Genomic DNA, 24,922 nt, shown 5'->3' with positions numbered 1-24,922 from the left:
CTGGCATATTTGATAATCTGGTACACCCTGGGTCCTAAAGGTGCCAGATTATAGGAAGTTTACTGTATTTTTCCCCCCCACATAATACAGTAATTGTTGAGACTGCTGCAAGGTGTTAATGCCAAGACTTAAGTTCTTTTTTGAACACTGTTAAATTCATGGAGGATAGGTCCATCAATGACTATTAGCCAGGATGAGCAGGGATGCGGTCCCTAGTCCCTGTTTGTCAGAAGCTGGGAATGGATCACTTGATTGCTTAGTCTGTTCATTCTCTCTACTGCGCCTGGCATTGGCCAGAGTCAGAAGACAGGATATTGGGCTAGAGGGATCTTTGGTCAGATCCAGTATGGACATTGTAACATTCTTATCTGACTCTGGACAGACCACTTCTTGTACATATACCAATTTTGACAATTACTCTCAATTTAGCCATGAACCTGCTTTAAAGAAATATAGTTAAATGGCATTACTATATATTACTTATGAGACTATCACGTGGGATTGTGTCAACAGCTTTACTAGAGTCCAGATGCATATCAGCTGCTGCTTCCCCTTTAAGCCACTAGGGCAGTTACACTGTCAAAGCAAGGAATTAGATGGGGTTGACATGATTTGTTCTTGACAAATCTCTAGCAGTTATTCATCACTCAGTTACACTCTAGGTTTGAATAAGTAATTTAAGCAATGTTGCAGTATCTTTCTGGATATGGCAATTAGGATGACTTGTCTAATTGCCCAGGGCCTCCTTTTCTACATTTTTGTTGAAGTGAGATGTTTGTCCTTCTCCAGTTCTCTGGGGCCTCTTCTGTCCTTCATGAGCTCTCCAAGATAAGGAAATACTCTGGGGTGAATTTCATGAGGCCCTGCTTACTTGAATAGATCTATCTTACCTTAGTATGTCCTTTCCCTATCCCAGCTTGAGATCTTTCCACTTTGTTGTGAACATTAATAGTATTAAGCATCTGGTCACAGTACAAGAGGACATAGAACAGCACAAACCAACAGAAAAGAAGTCACAGGACTCTGAATAGAAAAACATATGCATGAATCTTTAGGAGATGGATTTCAATAGCTCCCAAGGTCTGAGACACAATGAATGCATAAGCAAGAGAAGTTCCTGAGATCAGGTGTTCCTGCTTTATAATGAGCTGTAAATATCTTCAAATAAGATATGCAAAATTATTTTCTGAAGTGTTAAGAGGAACACCCAGAAAGACAGAATTCCTACCTTTTCAGGAAGAATTTGAAGTTTAAGATCTAGTGTGTTTTTACCATCGGTGCTGTCAGAATAACCTGTTGGAGTAGAATGAACTTTATGAGTAAAGTGTTGACCATCTGAAAGAAGCTTCAATTTCTCAAATGCAAACCCACTGAAAAAAATCCTTTACAAGCTGATCTCTGCTTTTATCATTGTGGCAGAGGAGCTCCTGAATTCAGCAGTCCCCACTAAGAAAAATACACCTAAAATGCTCTCACTTCCGAGTTAAATAGTTTGAATAAGGTTTGTAGGTTTTGTTCCACCATTCTTTATTTTGTGAAGGCTCTCTAGAGCCCCTACTTTCCCTGTAGAAAGTTAATGTAGGCAAGACAAGAAAACCTCTTAGAAAGCCCTGCAGTACTTTCTATTTCTAGTTACTGGCATGGAAAAACCCACCCCTGCATTACTCATCTCCTTTCCCCTCCCCCTCTTAAAGAAGATTGACTGAGCCACATCCCTCCTGTGCTGTTCTCAGCCTCCTCTAGAGAGAGGGAGGAGTCAGTTACTTAGTAACCTCACATACTGCATAAGTGCATTTCTCCTGCCAGTTTCCACCTTTTTAAACAAGTAGGTCAGTCAGTAAGGTCTTCTGGCCGCATAAACCCATTGCCACTTCCAGTAGCTCCAGGGTACAGAATATTTAAGAAATAATATATGTGATCATCTTATTTGTAACACTGATGATAAAATTCATCTGAAAGGCAAACTAGAAATTCCATTTCAATAGCATTCATTTCAACATTTTATATAGTTAAGAGGAATGAATATTTTATGTATGTACACCCACACACACTGCAAGAGAAAAAAAAAACCACAAAAAACCACAACCTCAATTTCATCTATGTTTCTGCCAAAAACTTTAATTGTGCACTTAGAGTAGGAGTGGGCAAATTCCAGCCCATGGGCCAGCTCCGGTCAACAGGATTAGTCCCTAGTAGGCCCCCCACTTCAGCATTTGCCTGTGCCTCTGCAGGTACCAAATTATTACAATTCTCATTAGCCATGAATCGCCATTCGTGGCCAACCAGAGCTGCGATTCTCTGATACCTGCAAAGGTGCAGGTAAATGTAGCAGCAGCAGGCTGTCAGGGATAACCCTGCAAGCTGCAGTGTTTTTATTGCCCATCCCTGACTTAGAGTAATAGAAATCTTTACAAGTATCTGGCATTGCAAATAACTATAAGTCTTCCATTATTTCAGGCAAAACATACTGAAACAATAGGCAGAATTACCACATAGTAACAAAAGCATTATGTAGTGTTATGCTGCTTTTATCCCAGATATCACTGCCTTTTAGTGCTCAGAAAATATTTGTATATCTAGATTGTAGAGTGCTTTGGGGATGGAAGCTAAAGCTTTCTCCTCCTCCCCCCAAAATACTGCTTTAGACTTTGATCTAGCACGGGACAGGTATAGTACTCTTGTACCTTTGTGACAAAACTTCACCATCATCTACTCCGGGTTACTAAACTAGGGTTCAACATTATTTTTCTCAATGGTTAACAGATTTGATAGCTACAGAATAAAATATTATGCAAGCAGTTACATAAGTATCCCCAGCTCACAAACATAGAGAACACATTAAGACACTGAAGCGCCTCTGAAATGTTAAACTAATCTGCAGGTGAGATTTTCCAAAAGCAACTTATAGGAGGCAGGCATCACAAGTAATCTTTACAAACAGATCACAAAAAGGAGCATGTAATTGTTTAAAGTGAGCAAGAGTTTTGACTAGTCACATAAAATAGTATAACAAGTAAAGGCAGCCACATGATTAGGGGTCTGAGCCCTGGTATGTCTCACTGATGACCCTTGTAAATTTTTGTACCCATTTCAACTCAGACTTGTTTGGACAGCTTCTAAGTGACCTTTTTCTACTTCTCAACCTCCACGCTTCTGCTGCATGGAGATTTATTTGGCATTTAGGTGTTCCTACAGTTCCTCTCAATCCCACTGTGTCCCTCACCCTGTTCTTCACCTTGCCCCCACACCAGGGGTCAGTACCATTGCATAATGGATACTTCACAAGCTGACCATATATAGTGATGGATATTAAGGGGGAGGAGAGGGAGTTAGGTCATTCAGTTGTGAGACAAAATTACTATGGACCTCAATTTTTTTTTATAACCACAGGCATGAGAGTCCATGGTTGGACATGTTGCTGACTCCTGTCCCATAAAAGTGGCTAAAATGGTCAAGGGGATAGGATGCCTGAAGCCTAAAGCAGCATGCCATGCACAAGAGTGTTTACTTTTAGGCATTTGTCTTGGCACAAAGTAATTGACAATCCTGAAAGCTTTGGCAAGACTTATGATGGGCAGTGAGGATTTTCACAAAGCAGACAGGAGGGGTTTGTGGCAGTGACTAGGCACCAAGAAGCCATCTTCTGTTCCACTTTCAGAGCACGAACGTATGATGGTGAAACTCAGGCTTTGTAACAAAGCAAACTGCTTGCTGTCAGGGACTACAGATTGAGCTGCTGGCTCCCACTTGGCATTTCCTGCCATGGTCAGGAGAGCAGAGGGGCTGAATCTCATTACCAACAAGTCTCATGAGTCCCAGGCCACAAGTGCATTCAGGAGCCCAGTACTTTGTACTCAGTAGTGTGGAGTGCTCATGTACATTATGAGGCAGTTCCACTAGGCCTATAGAATAGCCAACAAGGCAGCAACCAGCGCGGTGTGAGTACAATCTTGGAGCACAGGAAAGTGGTTAAGTATTTCTAAGAAATCATTGACCATACAAGAATTCCTAATTCAATTTGCTTTTCTGCAAGATCTTGATGAGTGGTTTAGTCAAGAATGCAATTTTTTAAAGCAAGTTTTAGGTCTAAGGAGCTCAGTAAAGAAGCCCATAGTAGTTCTTAGAACTTATATAGCCTCTTTCATCTGAGGATTAAGTCACACACAAAAGCTTGTCTAAGTTCCTTCTGTTATTCAAGAAAAACCATTTTCCCCCCAAGTTTTAGTAATAAAAAAAAATGAAGTTTCATCGTCTTAGTAAGCAGGTGACTGGGAAAACAGCTCCCATGCCAGTCACTCCTGCAAGCAACTTTTTTTTTTTTTAAATAAACACAAACCTGAAGAGACATAAGCAGAGTGCAAACTAATGCATGCACCATGGCCCAGAGGCCAAGTAACTCATAATACGCCCTAGAGCAAAAACCTTCTCTTACCTTTAGTCTTAAGATTCTTCCTGCAGCAACCATGTTATGTACAAGAATTCCAGCTTTATTGCTCCCTTGTTAGGGCCAGGCATGGAGCATCCCAACTCTGGTGATATCAACACTAGAGATGAGAGGAACCATCCCACCACCCCCTCCCATTTACCAAGTGAAGGATTGAAGAGGACAGAACTAAGGAGAAGAGAGAAAAAGTAGGGAGATAGGCAGGAAAAAGGAAGAACAAACCATTCAGACAAAGAAAAGATGGGAACAGGAATGGAAGGAAAGAAAGACCAACCAATGTTTTCCCAATAATATTTAGAGATTGCTATAGGTGTACCTGTCACTTTGAAATGCATTTAAAGCAAGGTGCTTACCTTGAAGTTTACAGGCAAAACAGTATGCAATAATTAAAGAACAAGAAGTCAAGATTGTTCCGAATTGTAATTCATATCAAACAGATACCAGGTGTTGCAAATGCTTTATGTACACTAGAAAGAACCTACTATGTTACTGGTACTAAATAAATGTTGCAGTACTGAAGGGTTGAGTTAAGACTTCTGGTTGAAAGAATCGTTTTGCTAAGTTTAATAGTTAACCCTAAATTTCCAACACTGAACAATTAACAGTGAAGGTTGTTAATGAAAAGAGTTTGGAAGTAAGTATGCTTTTCAGTTTCCATGCCGTTTTGAGATTTGTTTTATCTGTGTTCAAACCAATGTAAGCCAGACAAAATAGGAAGAGAAGATCCTGAGAGAGTGTCATCACTGCATTGTTAGCATGGGGTTTCAACTCAAGGGTTACCCCAGCTCAACTCTTGTTCCCACACAAACAGGTCTAGGTCAAGGCTTTGATCTTGAAGTAGTTAGCTGCAAGGGAGGTGGATTGGTGCTCTAGGGAGGGTGAAGCAGGGACTGTAGTGGGGACTCAGTTCAAGAGTTGTTAAACCACATGCTGCAGAGAGAACGGATACCTAGCTTAACTATTGGAAAGCCTGAAATGTAATTATGTTCTAGTGACAGGTTATTTCCAGACCTCTTTAGCAGGACCCTCCATTAATTCTACCATACTAATTGTTCAGTGGTCTATGTATTGGGGCCAACAGCCACCACCAGCCCCTGGTGAGATGGGTGTGGGGCACCTCTGTGCCCCTCTAAAGGGGCTGGGCCTCAGGTGGAAGGAACAGGGCCTATGGCAGTCAGCCCTTACCTCTGCCCAGACCACAGTGTACCTTCCCCCAGCCCTCAGAGACACTCCCGTGGCACTTCAGAGGGGCCCCGGGCTCCAGGCTACCACTGTGGCAGCAGCTAAGAGTTCCAACCCCCTCAAATCTCCAGGTTCTGGGTCAATTGCCCCTTTACTCCTCCTATCAGCAGGCCTGGGTGTATGCGTTACTTTTAATATATTGCTCAAGGAAATTGGCAGCCTTCAGATCACCCTTTATAGCCGAATCCCTTACTCATGGCTGCATTGCAGAATTTTAGAAAGGAATAAATAAATGTACCACTGCATCCTGTAGTCCCTGCTATTGCAATAGTTATGCAAGATTGAAGCAGTATTTTCTCAAATTTGTTTTTACAGTAGGGAATTTTTTTGGCATCTGTTTTGACAAATCTGTTATCTGGCTTAAGGGGAGGGGAAGTAAAGAAGCAGCCACCTGGAGACATTCCAGGGAACATCAGTACAGAATCCTTTTAAAGTGCAGCCAAGTTTTGCTATTATGTAATATGGCATTAATGCCGTCTAACTATTCTATCCCACAAGTAAAATGCAGGGAAAGTTAAGCCTTTTCAAATTTGAAGTCATTGGCTTTGTGCAGTCTTGGTATCAGATACAACTAGAAGAGGACATCCATTTTACTTAGCTGAATGCAAATAGAAAAGTGAAGCAAAGAACAACAACAAAAAAAAAAGAGTAAAGGAAAAATAGTTACACTAATACTATTTAGATATTCACTTGTAAACAAATATTACATTTAGTAACACTTTATTTTGACCAGTATAATCTGAAAGTTTTCACATACATTTATTCCAAGTGCATGCCCCTGATCTCAGTTACATTTCTAATAAGACTATACATACTTTGTTCTTGATTTATGGATTTTGAGTCAGCAACTCCCCCAACGACATTGTTCTGAAGAATATTTAATTTTTCAGGTTCTTTGCCATCACTCATTGACATATTCAGGGAAGATAAATTGGATGCCTAGGAGAGAATTAAGATATTAACTGATGAGTACATTTTGAAGACTATGTGCAGTGTGCTATAATATTTATGTAACAGAAAAAGAGGAATTGCAGCAACAGATTCTTTCCATACTGTGGGCATCTAAAGTAAATTCTACATCAGGCTACTCAACATGTGGACCTTTTCTTTGCGGCCAGGGGGTGAGAGCCCAAACAAAAAAGTAGTCAATATAATATTGATATGTATTTTAGTAGTTAAATTCCTGGATTTTCATTGCTCATTAAAAATGCTGTCATATGGGTGGAAATTGGGTAAATATTACAATTTATTAATATTAGTAGAACGGACTTAAATGGGGCCTGTGTGTTGTGTAGTCTTGCCTTAATCTTTCTATTCATTCCTGTCAATGTGATAAGCTATTTGCATATATATTTGCATGTATATGCAACTATACTTTAAGTTGCAGCCCTCCGCATGTGCTGTGGGTATAATTGTGTCCCCAAGGGCTTCCAAAGCTGAGTGGCCCTGTTCTACATAAACAGGTACTGGGACTGCGCCAAGTACAGCTGAAAGAAATCAAGTGAGTGGCTGTGTGACTCTGGCTCAGAGTCCCTCTTCCTGTTTCAGAAATTTGCTCCACCCGAGTGACACTAAGTGGTAGAATCAAGCCCTAACTGGCCACCAGAAAACTCACCCAGCACAGGAAGCTCAGCTGGCCTTGTATAAAGTGTTTCACTGGCTCCTAAGAGACTAACCCACCCCAGAGTAAGAGGCAGGATGGAGCATATCTGCACTACCTTCATTCACAGCTATGTTTCTGTAGAGGTCAAACTGGCAGAAGATAAAGCAGCCCCCTACACTGTGCCAGGGTTTTCACAAATGCACTGAATAAGAGAAGGTATTACTGACCATGCACCAGACTCAGTGCAGGAGAGAAAGGGAACGTATGTCCAAGGAGAGAAAGGGAACGTATGTCCAAGAACAAAAAGCCAGCTCAGAAGAGGGACAATGTAATTAACTGTGATGTTGGGAGTTCCTTTCCCAAACCTGAAGAAAGAGTTCTAAGTGGCTTGCAAGCTTTTCTCACACAGGTCCAATAAAAGCTATTACCTCACCCACCTTTTCTCTCTAATATGCAGGGACCAACATGGCTATTTCCAGGGGAAGAAGCAAAATAAGAACTAGATGAAGATGATATTATGATTATATCAAAGTGCTTCTTTGCCTTCTGTAAGTGAAAGTGATTCTGACAGTTTTATACTTTAATATGTACACTCTAACAGTCACTGAGAGACAGTTATTCTAGAGACCCCCTACAGTTGCAAATCTTTTCATTATGGCATAAAAAGCACAATTCAACTGCCATTAAAGGAAATTAAGTCACTATTTGATTAGTGGGGATCAGATTAATACAGAACTTCTGAAGTGCTAATCATGCTCAAATACCATTTTCAGGAACACAGACTATATTGCTCCAGTATTGTAATGAATAGAAGCCTAATTTGTTATGATACTAAAGCTACTTATTCTAAGGGACAAAAGGTTAATTAGATGAAGATACTTGAGAAATCTATTTGTAGATAAATTAGAATAAGGACTATTTACCTCTGTGGCAACACAAGTAGGCTGGCTGCCAGAAGGCTGGCATGTCTTTGGAATATTTTGTGGTCTTTGCTGTAATGGTGTGGAATGCAGTGGAGAGATGACTGTAATTACACCTGAGCGAAGAAAAAAAAAAGAGTAAATTAAAATGTGTAACTCCTAATACAGTTAGCAAACATGTATGCTTTTCTCAAATTTAGCTCAACAATATTTTAAGACTGAGAATAGCCAAGTGTACATTACAACTAGTTTTGGGGACAGTTATCTTTTTAGTTAGCTTCCCATCTGGATAATCAGTGGCAGCTCATTCAATTTTACACCACAGCTGAGAAGGATGATGAACTTTTAGACTGTGTTAGGAATATGATTAAATATTTGCAATATAGCTTTAAGGTGAGAGACTCAATCTTCCTTCCTTTAAATTTAGTTTTACCAATGCAGCATTACACCCTTGTGTTTCAATCTTGAGTCTCTTGTTATAGTCAAATGATTCTTATGTTTTGCTGCTTGTGAATAGTAAAACGACACTTATTAAAAACTGCAGTGTCTGCTGGAATGCAGTCCGCCAACACTTCAACCAGCATTCTGCTGTCTCTCGACTGCCATGATGACCCAGAAGAAAGGGTGCACAACAACACTACACAGGGAAGCTAGTGCAGGCTTTTAACTTAAACATTTCTCCCATCCCCTCTTCCAGCAAACTCCAAAAACCAAACCAGGAATTTTCTAAGAAATAATTTTCTTCCTATGGTACGATAGCCTCATATCAAGAGCAGCTATTTCATTTTCTGGTGTAAAGATTTTACCTGAAGGTAACAGCATACTTTGGTCTGGTAGATTAAGTGGACTATCTTGCAAAAGCTGAGGCCATTGTAGCACTTTATGAGAAGGCTGGATTTCTGATGATCTTTGATTGTGTAAGCTACTAGTAAAAGAAAAGGAGGTCTGCACTTCAGGAACAGCATTGCACGATGGCTTTTGTGAAGACAGAGGTATTTGCTGCTGGAAGATTTAAAATGTCATTTTTTTTAAAGTATTTCCCTTACTTTATAAAGTAACCTCCTTATACCTGTACAAGTCCTCTCCTTTCTACCTAGGCATTTGGAAGTGGATTTACTCTACTTCAAAATGCAGTACAAAGAATATCCATTGTTGCTAGTGCCTATAGTAGGGTTTTTTTGTGGTTTTTTTTTTTAGTTCTCTAACAGAAAATTGTACTTGTTAAATTCACAGTGACTCACAATTTAAACTTAAGTGGCATTAACTCCTGCTGTCTGGTACATACTTTGGTAAATACACTATATTCTGACTAAGCTAACAAGTGTATTATAGGAAAATTGTAGAGACATCAAGCCAGATTTAAAGTTAAGACCCAACCTGGTGCAAGGCATATTCCAAATAAGAGGTCTTGCATAATCCCTCTACAATGGTGGGCAAACAAACAGCAGTTGAATCAAGATGGACAGTTAACCGTGCCACCTGATTTTTCTATCCGGCTAAGCTTTCTGCTCTGAAAGGAGGAGCAGTATATTTGAAGCACAGGAGCACTACTCAAACTCTTCCAGGAAAGTTTTTTTTTTTGGGGGGGGGGGGGGGAGGCGGGCGAAGGGGAGGTGAGGAAGAGAAACAGCTTCCAATGCCCACAATGAACTCTTTCTTGATTACATACTTTGAAATACTAGCGGCCACCTCTCCTCACCTCCCATCTGGGATCTTTCAGAGTACATATTGCAGAATGGGCAACCAGTTGCACAGGTATATACAGTAAAATGGGTATTCACAGTAAAATGGGTATTCACAGAAGTGGAGTAAATGCTTTATTTATCGGAAAAGAGCAAAAAAGAGCCTAATATGAAATTAAATATATAGAACTATTTCCTCTTAAAATTTTGCTCCTTTTTCATAGTGTGTGTAACTTTTTACATACTTCCCACATCTGTCACTATATTTGACTGAATATTTTAAGATGTGTGCAGACATACAAGTCGCTTACAGCAAAGTTGAAATCTTAACGTGCTTAGTAGCATGGTTGATTAGGTTGATTCACTTTAGTGTGTAAAGAAGGGGTGGGCAATAATTTTTGAAGGGGGAAGGGGGCCACTTCATGAATTTCAGAAATGGTCATGGGCCACCCCAGAAGGGGTAGACTTTGTGTGTTCCCCTGCCCACTGACCCTGATTGGTCTGGGGGCAGGGGAGCATGTGAAGTCTTTGGCCCCCACCCCTGCCCTGCCAGGGGTGCACAATGCTTAGAGAGAACCAACAGCTGTTTTGAACAGCTGGCGGTTCCCTCCAGTGCCATGCCCCCATGGCAGTGGGGAAAAGACCTTGCACACTCCCCCATTCCCAGGTCTCCATTGGCCTGGGAGCGGGGGAGCAGCAGAGTGGCAGCGGATTGGATCAGAGTAAGGATGTTAAGGACTAGTCGATTAGTCACTTCCCCCACCTCCTTTCTACCTCTATCAGATAGCCGCAGCAAAGGGGGCAGAGAGGAAAGGGTTTTTTTCCCCCAAAATGGCAGCACCGGGTACAGGCTCCGTGCAGTGCTGCTGCTTTGAAATGCAGCTGTGGCATTTCAAAGGGGCAGCTCTGTGTGGAGCCCGGGGTCAGCTGACCCTGAGTTCTATGGAAATGCCGCACAGAGCCCAGGATCAGTTGGGGAATCTCTCACTGACCCCAGACTCCATGCAGGCACTTCCGCTTTGACGTGCACAAGAGCCCCTGCCAGGGACTCTTGTACGTTTCAAAGCCGGTATACCACGTTCAGCCTGGGGCCAGCGGGAAGTCCCACTGACTCTGGGCTGTACGTGGAGTTCCAACTTTGAAATGAGGAAATGCCTATCCACTAGTTGATGGAATTTCCATCAAGTAATTGACTAGTAAATTCATCAGTATTTAACATTCTTAAGTTAGAGGGTGGGCGGGCTGGATCCGGCCAACAAAGTCTGTCTTGCTCACCCCTGGAGTACAGTGTCTGGGAGGGGTTGTAACCTGGGGAAGGATGGGGTGCATCGTCTGAGAGGAGGTTGTAACCTCAGGTAAGAGGCTTCACTGAGTGCAAAGCAGAGGCAGGGCATGCAGAGAGGTGGATCTGGGGGGCTTAGCTCTCAGTGTAAAGGGTATGAATGCGGATATTGAGCTAAAATACCTTAAAAATAAAGTAATGGTTAACAAGGTTAAGTGTTGTGTCCATATTTCTCCTAAGCCCCCGATATTCCCCTCCGCCATCTGCAGTGAACTAAGAGGATTCCCAAATGCTGTTCCCACCCCAGTAGCTGGGATAGATTTCAGCAATATCTTAACTTTGAATTTCCGCAGCAAACAAACTTTGTTCCTCCCTAGGGGCGAGGTCAACCAAATTAGAATCAAATTGAAATGTTCAAGATTTTTTTGTTTGCTAGCTGGAGAATAAAGTTATGTAAGTGATTTCAGCAAAAGTCAACGGCATGTCTTTTAAATGTTAGAATACATATAACTTTACAGCTTCAAGAGAAATAGGAATTTACCTCCATTTGTTCTTTGGAAGTCAGGCTGTTCTGTCTGGTTCCATTTGGTTTTGAGCTTATTTCTATAAATCATAAATAAAGTGAAATGAAAAGTCAGGTATTCACATCTTTTGTACGATTCACATTAGGATTTTTTTTTTTAAATTGGTGTTGCAGTAGCAGGCTTGCCAACAGCAATTCTGGGCCCAAAGGCAGAACAGTAAATGGGCCCCCCATCCCTCCCAGGCACTCACAAGTTGTGCCCACATGGACACAGTCTGCTGATATTTGGGTGGTGCTGCGCCTGTGCTGGCTAGTACCCAACAAGATGCCAGCTGCACGACTAGGCGCTGTTAACCAGCACAGCCAGATCTTCCACATGGCCACCTGGCAGGGTTGCCGACTGTAATCATGCAAACCCAGGGCCGGATTAAGACCTTTAGAGGCCCTAAGCACTGAAAAGATTATGGTGGCGTCCCCCCCCCCCCGATATGCAATTCAAAATAAAAATACTATACTGTAAAAATCTCCTTTTTTTTGGTGCCCCAAGCACATGCTTAGTCTGCCTATTGGGTAATCCAGCCCTGTGCAAACCCAAAGACCCTGGCCCTACCTCTGGCGCGACACCTTCCCTGAGGCCATGTCCCTTCTCCAAGGCCCCACACCTAGTCACTATAACTCCTCCCTCTAACGCTTGTTCCCTCCAAGTCTCACCATTGGGGCACTGGAGAGGGCACAGGCTCTGGGCTGAGTGTTGAAGTACAAGGCGTGTGTGCGTGTGTATATCAGTGCTTACCTAGGGAAGCTCCCAAAAAGTGACTGACATCTGTTTGGCAGCAGTTCCTAGGTGGAGCCAGGGGGGTCTCTGCACACTACTGCATGCAGGCACCTCCTTCACACTTCCCATTGGCTGTAGTTCCCAGCCAATAGGAAGCTTTAGAGTCTGCACTTGAGGAAGGGGTAGCACATGGAGACCCTGGGGTGGGGAAGGTCTTGAGGACCACAGCGACCTACCAGCCACTTCCAGGAGTGACAGGCAAGAAGCCTGTCTAGCCTTACTGTACTGAGGTCTACAGCAGCCCCCCCACACACTGTTTTAATCACCCTGAGCCCTTTGCTGGATCTGGGCAGTAGCACCTTTTATTATATGCACTGAACAGACAGACCTCCCTGTCCCAGAGATTTTACTCCTGTTCACAAAGTTAAAGATAAGTTATGGTATCCTGACATGCTCCTGTGTCTGGAACAGCCCCTAATATGAACTTAAATCAGTCCTATACAGCTAGCTGTCTCAGTACACACCAATACAAGACCATAGGTACATATTCAGGAGAGGTAGCCTCTCCTGCTACTATAGGTATGTTCTGTTTTTAGTGCACTAGCTCAGAGTTAGCACAGGAATGTTTCCTTGAGCTAGATCATCTCCAGCTCAAAGTATAGATATGCCCTTAGTTTTCATTAACTACATTCATATTTTTATTTAATCTGAAATGGTAGGTGAACATATACTAAACATTACAAAAGCAGATAAATATTTAATATGCTGCCAATGATTTAAAACACCTATACTAAATCAAGTTAAAATTAATGTATGAAACTAAGTGAAAAGCAGCTGTATTTCTAACAGAAAAACTTGTTGTACCAGTAAGCCTCATGTCAGTTTTCAAACACCATGATTCCAAGTTCAGAATACATTCTGTATGATTTTAGAATACTTCTATTTTTACTTAAAGATGGTAATTCAGTATATATGAAATTAGACATTTAAATTAATGACAGATACCTAACTCCTACATTTAATTTTAGCTGTAAGATGAAATACTGTAGCTAGTTGGTCTGGGAATAATTATTAGTTAGTTCTACAAATCAGTGTGCTGAGAAAGCGTAAGGCAAGGGGGAAGAATGAGCTATGGTAACTCCTACCATAAGGATAACCCTCCCTTCTATGTAAGATGCTAAAACATGCATCATTGGAGAAAAGATTACAAGTGTTATTTTTCCCTAATGTAAACAGGCCCTAAATATTGAGCTATGCTTTTGCTAGAGTTTGACAATCCCATCATATACATTTATACTAAAGAGTTTTTAACAACTTGAAGTAGGAGCATTAGAAATTCTATGGGTAAGAGTTTTAGATTCTACATTTGACCTTATCCCGCCATATCAATTTATTTTTCTATTTCTTAAAAAGAATTTTGCTGCTGTGTGGTAGGCCTACACACAAATAAAATATTTCTATAGCGCTGATGATAATAATCATCATGCTGTTACCAACACTTAGGCAAGGCTGTTTTTAGACCGATATGAATGAGATGATAGTAGGCTTTTAAAAGTACTTCAAGGTATTAAATAACCTAGTGTATAGTTTATGACAAGCTCCAATGCAGACAACTTCTAGTAGCAAAATGTTTCATTCCTAATTTCAATTATTTTTATAAATGTATTTTACAGCTAAAACTTCTTTAGAAAAAGTGTTTCAGGTATTTCTACTTCATAGCATTCAATCAGACGATGGCATCCTGGAACATGTAATAAGTCAGCAGGGCAAGAAATATGAAAACTGAAACGTCTTTGTAACAGCTGAAGAATGAGGTCCTGTATCTGAAGAGACAGATGCTATACAGTGAGGTTATCTGACCTGATTCCGAGTCACTGGTATCTGAGGAGCTAGAATCACTGCTACTGCTACTGCCAGAGTCTGAAGAGGAGCTACTGGGGCTACTCTCACTCAATCGGCTTGGTCTGCCAATCATCTTTGGTACAGCGTTATCTTCAGCTACAAGATGAGAAAAGGAAGTTAAAAATACATAGAGCCCTGAAAGTCTTATGAATATAAATGTTAAGATTAAGATTGCTACATTCAGGTCTTTGCTCCAGCTGAGTGACTGTCAGGAAGGACAACCTTTGCTAAATCTATTCACTCTTCAAGGAGAATAATCTGTGTCTGACATTGCTTTGGGAACTCTGGCCCCTTGGGCTGCATTTAGACTGGAATGATTTTGCGTAAAATCTTGCTGCCTGTCTACACTGGCCATGAGTATTTGTGCAAGAACACTGACTTTGTAATATACAAAAATCAGTGGTTCTTGCGCAAATACTCTAACAGTCCCGCTCAGGGATAAGCCCTCTTGCGCAAGTATTCTTGCCAATGTAGACAGCAACGCTAATTTCTTGTGTAAGAGAGCATGAAATGGCCATCGGAACTTTCTTGCACAAAAGAGCGTCTACACAGACGCTTTTGCGCAAAAGCAAATCTTTTGTGCAACGGCACATGCCAGTATAGACGCTCTCTTGCGCAAATACTTAATGGAAAAACTTTTCTGTTAAAAGTATTCACACAAAATCATGCCAGTCTAGAGACAGCCTACTCTCTCCTTAGGGTAGTAGAAATATCTTTTTGGTATTAAAAAGGATGGGAAGAACAACTTAGCTCAGTTGATAAAGACTTGGAGAGAGTTTGACAACAGTCCTTGTTTTAGCAGGCTGAAACTCCTGAATAACTATTTTAAGGAGAAAGCTGCAATTACCGGCTAGATATGGCACCATCAGCAATAGATTTTGGGGAAAAATGTGTGTCTGCATACCATACATATTCTCACAGAATAAGATACACAAGCAAAAGCATGAAATAGCCCCCAAGGTAGATGTGAGATACACATTTCTATTACAGAAATTATTACACCTCGGTCACATTTGGTACTGAAGCCAGTCAAACAGGATCCTAGATTAGACCGACCACCAGTCCGGTACGGCAATTTAGATTTCCCTAAGTTTGTAAGAGTGTTCCTGGACAGAAGACACATCAAGGTAAAGAACAAAAATAGCCAGCCACACAACAGAATTCCAGTTCAGGTATTGGTTTTCTTCCACTAGACTATGCAGAGTGACACAACCCTTTTTAATAATAAATAATAAAATCTAACCATATTTAATGTTTTCTTCCACTCTTAAAATAAGGAAGAAAATCATATTGCACTTTCCGAAGTGAATGCAAATAGGCTTGTCTCCCTCTTCCAGGAACCAGTAAAGGGCCATTGAAGTAAATTGATCAGAGATTTCATGGTTCTTTTTCTTCTCCAGAGTTCATTACCCTTTTTCCAAAATACAAGATTCAGAGTGTGCACTGATTTTGTACTATGCAGTCTTTCCCTACAGAATCAAGGAGGGGGGGAGGGGGGGGGGGGGGGGGGGGGGAAAATCAAGATTTAGAGTGAACTTGAAAACCAAGTTTAAAAAAAGCATATGTTCTTATTCTATCATGCTTTTTAATTGCTGCCATGCTCAAGAAATCGGTCTCATGGTTGTCTCGCTGTTGGACGCTAAACTGGAAAGTCTCCTCATCTCCCATGCAGTAAGCTATAGAGAGTTTCATTTGTGGTGTTTGTACTATGGGACTTATAGTCTGCAATGCAAGCAGCACACAGAAGACATGTTAAATGGGAAGACGGTACATTCCACATTATCTAAAATGAGGGTTTGGGGAAGAAGAAGCAGGACTGTGTATACTGATTTTTTTTTGCTTCTAATGTAGCTGAATTTCCATAAGAGAGTTGTATAGCAAGACCTGAGTCACTATAAGCAACCACCGGGGTATACATTACTTACCCTGGCCATTTCTGGTGCAGGAGTGTTCCTATACTTTTCCCCAATTGGCTATACAGTCATGGTTTACCTAGTCTTAAAAAGGGATTTGCCTCAAAGCGAGCCATGATAGACTAGGCATAATCTCTGGCTCTTCTGGAAAAAAGAAGGTGCTGAAGACTAAGATATAGGCTTGGTGTCATTCCACACAGTGTAGAAGTTCTGTATTAATTATGCTAGGATAATGCCTCAAAACCAGAGACAGAACCAGCAGTGCTATGTTCATCACAGTACTGTAAAAAACTGAGTGAAAGTTGATTGGCACCTCTGGATAACCCCTCCCCCCTTTTAGCTCTTCCTTGCTCAGGACTGCTAAGCAAGAGTTTCTTTACTCATGCCCTGAAGTGTATTTTACTGAGGGTTTAGAGGTCTCATCTTAGATGCAGAATTTCAATAGAGTTTACCTCACCTCAAAGTAGCAAGTGCCTCAGAGCATCTGGTCACATCCTACATAACTGACATAGCTTAGTGCTTTGCAGGGATCAACACATAACTCCAACCAAATCCAGCACTGTGTGCTAGAGAGCCTGGCATTGATGCAGATTGGTCTATACTACTAATTTATGCCAGAATGGTTACATTTCTCAGGGAGATGGAAACCCCACACCTCTGGGCAACGCAATTATAATGACCTAACTCCCGGCTTAGACTGGCTTCTCCATGGACATACTCCACCTCCCCAAGAGGTGGACAACTGGAAAAGCACTTGTCAGCCTAGTTATAGTCTTCATAGAGTACTGTAGCAGTGCCCTGCAGGGCTATAAGCTTAGATGTACCCTTGCCCAAGCCATGGCCTCTGATCAATGCATTCCAGAAGCATTAGACCCTCTGTGCCGATTTTACTGGTCTACAATTTTTTAGAAGTCGTCTGCTTCAGAGATAAAATGTGTTATTTATTATGGATTTTGATGTACTGAATTAAAATATGACAATTAAAACAACTGATTGGCTGTTTCCAAGATATTTAAGTTTTTACATCTATGTATATTGTGTAGATAGTTTTAATCATAAATTGTAAACCTAGGTCTTATCATGTAAAGCAACCATTAACACATGAAAATATTTCACCTGTCCTGTTCATGTAACACTTTAAAAAAAATCAGCAAAAGGGTTATATAAATAATAATGAAATAAGGCAAAAAACTATTATGTACATAGTTTAGTCCTATTCAGTGTCTACTTGGCGCTTCTTGGCTTGTCTCTTGTATTTATTAAATGGAGCATCTCTTGTCACTGTCCAGCAATAGTCTGCAAGCATCGATGGGCTCCATTTGCCCGGATAGCATTTCTCCATTGTTGCAATGTCCTGGTGAAATCACTCGCCGTGCTCGCTCACTGCTCCGCAGTTTGGTGGAGGAAAAAAAAAAAATCTAGATGAGAGTGCAAAAAAAATGTATCTTTAGTGACATGTTGCAACCAAGGCTTTTGTAGGCCTTGAGGAGGTTTTCCCACCAACAACCTGTAGTTGTCTGCCTTGTTGTTTCTGAGAAAATTTATTGCCACTAACTGGAAGGCTTTCCATGCTGTTTTTTCCTTGCCACACAGTGCACGGTCAAATGCATCATCTCGAAGAAGTTCACAAATCTGAGGACCAACAAAGACACCTTCATCTTAGCTTCACTTAACTTTGGAAATTTTCCATGGAGGTACTTGAAAACTGCTTGTGTTTTGTCCATGGCCATGACAAAGTTCTTCATCAGACCCAGCTTGATGTGTAAGGGGGGTAACAATATCTTCCTTGATTCAACAAGTGGTGGACGCTGAACACTTTTCCTCCCAGGCTCCAATGACTGTTGGAGTGGCCAATCTGTCTTGATGTAGTGGGAATCTCTTGCACTACTGTAGCCAGACCTGAACCCCCATTTTAACATCCATTTTTGTCTGCCTGAAAGCATGCAGGGCACACAAAGCAGAAAAACAGCATGATCTTTGAAAACCTTGGAGCAGGAGGTTCAGATATGCTGGCTCAGTGACCATGGACAACTGTAAGCAGAGATAAGAGGGTGGTCAAACTAAGAGGCTGCACAAAAGTGCCCTTGACTTAATCCATATTGATACGAACACACAGCAGTTCGCAGGGGGAGGAATCTCCCACCCAACAAGAATATCCGGCACTCCTAATTTAGCTATCTTCCTCTCTTACAAGTGTAAATTAACTTGAAATTTGTTTTTAAGAACTGGTGCCACAAAACGGACCAGTACAATTTGGCCTCTTAAGATAAGAAAGAGAATACGGGCCCCCAGGGGTATAAAGATGAGTCCAGCAGCACACCTACTCTGTGTGTCAATCTACCACCTATCTGCTGGTCGGGTTTGGTGTTTGACCTCCCGAGGTTCCAGAGGGGACGCCCACCTCGTATTCGTCTTTCCGAGGAATTGAGGGACCGACCCTGGCCTGACACGCTGGAGTCGAGAGGCACAGAAGGGGGTAAAAATTTTACCTGGATGTGGTCCTTTAAGTATACATATACATATACATATACACACAGCCCTGACCATCGGCTGACAACGACTATCCCATTCGCAGAGAAAACAGCGGTTCTTTGTGTATCCAGTCTGCAGACCAAGCAAGAGAGCAACAACCCTCAAATCACCACAAAGCTGCCACTGATGTTGGTCATAGTTTATGAACCTCAAAAGTTGTTTCATGTTGTCATAGGTTTCCTTCATATGGATTGCGTGACCAACTGGAATTGATGGCAAAACATTGCCATTATGCAGCAAAACAGCTTTAAGACTCGTCTTCGATGAATCAATGAACAGTCTCCACTCATCTGGATTGTGAACGATGTTGAGGGCTGCCATCACACCATCAATGTTGTTGCAGGCTACAAGATCACCTTCCATGAAGAAGAATGGGACAAGATCCTTTTGACGGTCACGGAACATGGAAACCCTAACATCACCTGCCAGGAGATTCCACTGCTGTAGTCTGGAGCCCAACAGCTCTGCCTTACTCTGAGTAGTTCCAAATCCCTGACAAGGTCATTCAGTTCACCTTGTGTTAGGAGGTGTGGTTCAGAGGAGGAGGATGGGAGAAAATGTGGGTCCTGTGACATTGATGGTTCAGGACCAGAAGTTTCATCTCTTCCTCGTCTGACTCAAGTGAGAATGATTCTGGTGCAGCAGGAACCAGCAGTCCTTCTCTGTAGGATACTGGGTGTATAGCTGATGGAATGTTTGGATAATGCACAGTCCACTTTTTCTTCGACACACCTTTCACAACTGGAGGCACCATGCAGAAGTAGCAATTGCTGGTATGATCTGTTGGATCTCTCCAAATCATTGGCACTGCAAAAGGCATAGATTTCCTTTTCCTGGTAAAGCACTGGCGAAGATTTTTTCCACAAGTGTTGCAGCATATGTGTGGGGCCCACCTCTTGTCCTGATCTCCAATTTCGCAGCCAAAATAAAGGTGATGGGATTTCTTAACCATAGTGGTTATACTGCACTTTTGTGGTGCAAAAGTCACTTCACCACAAACATAGCAGAAGTTATCTGCACTGTTCACACAAGTACAAGGCATCTCTGCTCACTTTGGCTAAACAGAAATGTGTCCCTTTGCAAAATTAAATATTGACAAATAAGAGAGCACGACACTGTATGATTTCTAGAGCGGATATAGGGCAATTTGTTCAGCAGAGTGATGTAAGCTTCATTATGATTGCATCATCCATGACTTCTAGGAATAACATGATGAAATTCATATCATGTATGACGCAATACCAGCTTCAGATTGCATCCTTCATTGTTTTGCCTAAAAAGCAAGTACTGTCCAAACCCAGTCATAGATTTATTCATAGATCCAGTCAAAGATGTATTTTAGTCATTTCTGGTTTAAATTGAGATCCCTTACCTTTATAACTCACTTATCCTCCGCCATTCGCAAGTCAAGGGTTGTATATACTGACCCAATAGCATATCTTGAAAACTAGAGCCAATCAACAATTTTATGCATCATTTTAGTTCTCAGTGACCCAGAATTAGTAAAGTTTGGCTACATTTATTTCTGAAGCATTTTGGCTGTAGAGCAGCGTTTCCTATTGAATTTAATCCATTGACACTGGTGTTCAAGAGAGCCTCATGCCCTCTCCATGGACCCCAATGCTGTGAGACTGCTGGGTACAGATAATGATCAAGATATTTCTTAGAGGCCTTTAACTGCACACTTTTTGCAGGTACTTGCCTGTGTCTTTACCATAGTGAAAGAAGAGATGAAGATGGAAAAGAAATTCAATATGCACACCACCAAAACAGAATAGGATTTAAAAAAAAACACATGGTTATGTGAAATTTTTTCTGAAGCATTTGTGTAGGGTAAACTGAGGCAGTCCATGGTATCTTGCTGAGAACTGACAACTCAAATCCGAAATTATTAGGGTAGGCCTGGGAAGCACACAGACAGTTACCATGACTCTGGTTCCCCTGGCAACTACATTCCAAAAGGGCCTCACTCTGATAAGGCCTGGCTGGTACCAGCCAGGCTGTGAGATTTTCTCACTGTTTCCTTTAATTTCAGATTAATCAGCTTGGATCCCAAGGACTGTGCAAACACAAGGAAGGAGTCATCTCACAGTAGACATCACAATTTCAGCAACATAAATGATCAATTAGCCATTTTGGGGCTTCCATCCTGTTTATGTTGGCACATTTAGCTCATTAGGAATAACTACCTGTATTAGAAACAAAAAACAGGACTATGTAGCACTACATATGTAGCACTGCATACTACTATGTTTCAGCTACACCAGACTAACATGGCTACATTTCTATCACTATTCTACCTATATTAGTGATAACATGTTTAATTGGCAATGGGTGGAGATACTGTATAACTCTTGTAGTTCATTGCCTTATGTGCATCTCTTACTTCCACTGCTAGACCTATCAAATCACTTCTCCTCCGTCCATCTGCTACCTATATAATCTAGTGTAAGTTAATGCTCACCAGGCTAACCACCTGATGGGTACTCCACCAGCTGTGTGAACCAATAAATCCTCTGCTTGTTTTCACCTGCACCCAGTGTGTCCGGTATTATTCCCTACAGTTTGCTATTAGCCATTATCAGATGTAGGATGCCACACAACAAAGAGGTTGAATCTAGTGCAACTGACAATTACTGTGGTCTGGCTAACACCCTATATTGCCTGAGAGAGATGCTAACCCCCCAAAGCACAAACATTTCTAAAAATATTAACAAAAGCTACAGAAAAGGTTATGTAACAGATATAGTCTTGACAGAAGAAAGAGATAGTTGGTTTCAACTAGGGATATAAGTGACTAGTCAACTACCTGATAAGCATAGGCTTACGGGGTAGTCAAGTTAACTAGTCACTCCCCTGATACAGAGGCAGCAAGGGAAAGGAGCAGGAGCTGGGGGGGGAGCCAGCTTAAGAGCAGGTTCCCCCCAGCACGGTCTCTGCAGGGGACAGGGTGTATGGTAGGGGAAGCAAAGGCGGAGTGGGAAACTGTGCAAGTGGGTTCCCTGATGTGCCTCTGCCTTTGAAATGTAGCAAGAGCCACAGGCAGCTCTTGTTACTACATTTCAAAGGCACAGGCGCAGCCAAGGTAACAAGAGCTGCCCATGGCTCTTGCTACATTTCAAAGGCAGAGCCACAGCCGGGATAGCAAGTGATTAATCAAAGCAATTAGCTGATCAATCAAAATTTAACATCCCTAGTTTCAACTACACCAAAACTCATGGTTTGCCAATACTGACGAGAGAGTCCCTATTCTCACAGGTAAGAATGCTAATGGCTGGAAACTTCTAGTCTCTCTAACAGTTTAAGAGAGAAATCCCAGCAGTCACATCAGAGTGCAGATGTCAGGAGGAAATCTCACTATAGAGAACAGAGCAGTGCAACTAATGGTCACTTTACATTTAGCGTTTTGCTTTTTAGGATTTAACTGCCCATTGACATCCAGCAGCCTCTTTTCCAAAGCTTGTTTTTTCTGAAAATTAAGTTCTTCTTTTGACTTCTCTGGTTTCTTCGCTGTATAGAAAAAAAAAAAAGACAAAGTTACCCCCAAATCCAAAATAGATCTGGCTAAACATATTGTGTAGAGTTTATACACACCATGTTTTCTTCGTCTTTTCCTTAAACAAGCCATCACGTATTTCTCTAATTCTCTAAGCGTCGATGCTTTTAAAGTTTCAAAGTCTATTTCTATCTCATCAGGATTAGAGTTTCTCAGGGAAGGCTCTCTTGACTGTATTATATATACTACTTTTCCAAGCTTATCTCCAGGAAGTTTGTTTATGTCCAAACTCAACTGCCTTTTTTCATCATAATTCATAGGCTTGGCACTATCCTCATCTTCTGACTTATGTGTCAGTGACACTTGCTGCTTAGTTTTCTTTGACTGGCTACAAAAGAGAGAGTTTACTTCATTGAGAGCAATGTAAAATAGTTTGTCACCCACATAACTCTCACTTACGTGTTTAAAGACCATTTTTTCTTTGACTTTTTTTGTTTTAGCTTTTTCTTCTTTTGATTCACACATTTGTGTTTGGATTTTTCTCTGCCTCTTTCCTCCTTTTTAGACTTTCCTTTTTTCTTCCTCAGCTTGGGCAAGGTAGTTTTGGCCAAAGCCCTCAACTGTTGGTGAACAGCTTTAAGCTATGAAAGAAGAGAAGACACTAAGAATCTTGATAGTCATTACAGGAGAAAATATTAGGTAGGGAGAAACTGGTCCTGAAGGCTATGGGAGAGTTTTGGCAGGGATGGACAGAGTACTCAGTGGTATAACAAGAAAGTAGGACAGGATGAGAGGAGGTTTGGAAAATGGGAGCTTGCATTTAGGGAGTGGGGACATTTGTAACACATGCACAGAGAGAGAACTGCATTTTTTTCCTCCAAGTCTGGGAGGAGGATGGCAGGTCTTCCTTCCTGCAGGAGGATCCCAAAGCTCTTCTTTAGCATGAGGAACTTGGGGCTCAAGTGTCCCAGTGCACCACTTGCCCACCTCCAATGAGAAGGTTCTGTGCAAGGCAGTCTAGAGAGAATGGAGACAGAATCTTCTAAAATAGTTGGAACTTGTGTTAAGTCTTGGAATCTGGCTAGACCATTATCTTGAAACAAAGACAAAAAAGTGCTGACTTCATTATGATCATCTGAACTATAGAACACCTGCAGAGACACTCGTGTTTTGTCCAACAAAAAAGGGACCAGTTCACATTAGGGAGATTAAGAAAGGAAAGGATGGTTAAGCTGCCTACATTGAGACGTGTACAGTGACCATATTTTTTAAACTAAAAATAGGGACACCTTAACCAGGCCCCTTAACACTGCTAGCTATGCCCCCTGGCCCGGTAGGCCCCACTCACCTGCCAGAGGAAGTCCCTCCCCTGGGAGTAGTACTTCTGGGGTCAAGACGTACATGTGACTGGAAATAAAGGGTGTCATGTGACTCCTCTGAACTCCTCCCACTGTCCTCTACCAATAGGGATGGGTTTGGGAACTATAGAAGCCCCCCATGCAACTATACTGCAATTACCTTAATCCTGATCCCAGACCTAGGGTCTCAGGACACTGCAGCACTAGGGGTCCAACCTTAATTCAAGATGAGATCAAGGATCTAAGGCCTATTATTTTTCAGTGTAGATGCAGCCTGGAAGTCATACAGAACTATCCCACAATTTTATGGACATCTTCCTTAGTCCTCTTAAAAGATTAAGCTTACCAATTCCAATTAACAGGTAATCAGAGGGGGCTGCAGATCTTGTGGTTTAGCCAAGGCAGTCTTTTGCCATATTTTCTATCTTTCCGACACAGCGGAATAGCTTGCTTTTGGGCCCTTAATGTCCCTTTTAAAACCTGCCAACTCTCCTCAGTTGTTTTCCCCCTCAGTCTTGATTCCCCTGGGACCTTACCTATCAGCTCTCTGAGCTTACCAAAATCCACCTTCCTGAAATCCATTGTCTCTATTTTGCTGTTCTCCCTTCTGCCCTTCCTTAGAATTGTGAACTCTATGATTTCCATGATCACTTTCACCCAAGCTGCCTTCCACTTCCAAATTCTCAACCAGTTCCTCCCTATTCGTTAGGATCAAATCTAAAACAGCTTCCCCTCCCAGTAGCTTTTTCAAAAAAGTTGTCTCCAATGCAGTCCAAGAACTTATTGGCTAGTCTGTGCCCAGCTGTGTTATTTTCCCAACATATATCTGAATAGTTATATTATATAAATAAAGGGTAGACTTATAATAGGAATGAAAGCATGAAGGAGTTTCAGTATAATGTTAAAGCAAAATGCAGGACATGTGATTTGTCCTTTTCATATTTGTTCATTTTTTTAATTGTATCCTTTGGTATATATGGTTGTGACTACTTTCTTCCACTATTTGATCTGAGGAAGTGGGTCTGGCCCACGAAAGCTCATCAGCTAATAAACCATCTTGTTAGTCTTTAAAGTGCTACATTGTCCTGCATTTTGCTTCAACTACCCCAGACTAACACGGCTACATTTCTATCAGTATTATGTTAGGCATTTAAGAGTCCAAGTCAGTACTCTCAGAAAGTAGTTAACATAGGAGAGTGATAATTTGTGAAGTGAAGGATCTTTGAGAGAATCTAAAAAAGGCACATAAA

General features: G+C 41.5%; 1 protein-coding gene across 3 annotated transcripts in view; it reads right to left on the bottom strand.

The window, feature by feature from the left end:
- The window catches only part of BRDT (bromodomain testis associated), a 63,654-nt gene that overhangs the window by 10,816 nt on the left and 27,916 nt on the right, over positions 1–24,922 (bottom strand). For 2 of the 3 annotated variants that reach the window (XM_089780533.1, XM_089780532.1), the window contains exons 9-17: positions 22,774–22,955; positions 22,413–22,702; positions 22,215–22,328; positions 14,332–14,469; positions 11,715–11,776; positions 9,016–9,211; positions 8,213–8,325; positions 6,502–6,625; positions 1,229–1,293 (exon numbers count right to left, since the gene is read on the bottom strand). In XM_089780533.1, the coding sequence (XP_089636659.1) occupies positions 1,229–1,293; positions 6,502–6,625; positions 8,213–8,325; positions 9,016–9,211; positions 11,715–11,776; positions 14,332–14,469; positions 22,215–22,328; positions 22,413–22,702; positions 22,774–22,955 (1,284 nt within the window). The remainder of the gene's footprint in view (positions 1–1,228; positions 1,294–6,501; positions 6,626–8,212; positions 8,326–9,015; positions 9,212–11,714; positions 11,777–14,331; positions 14,470–22,214; positions 22,329–22,412; positions 22,703–22,773; positions 22,956–24,922) is intronic. The other variant, XM_075936524.2, reaches the window with a different exon arrangement.

Source organism: Pelodiscus sinensis, chromosome 9 (assembly GCF_052426305.1).
Source record: "Pelodiscus sinensis isolate ZL-2025 chromosome 9, ASM5242630v1, whole genome shotgun sequence".
Classification (NCBI taxonomy): domain Eukaryota; kingdom Metazoa; phylum Chordata; order Testudines; family Trionychidae; genus Pelodiscus; species Pelodiscus sinensis.
The sequence above is the reverse complement of the archived record's forward strand: the minus strand, read 5'-3'. Positions and strand labels throughout refer to the sequence as shown.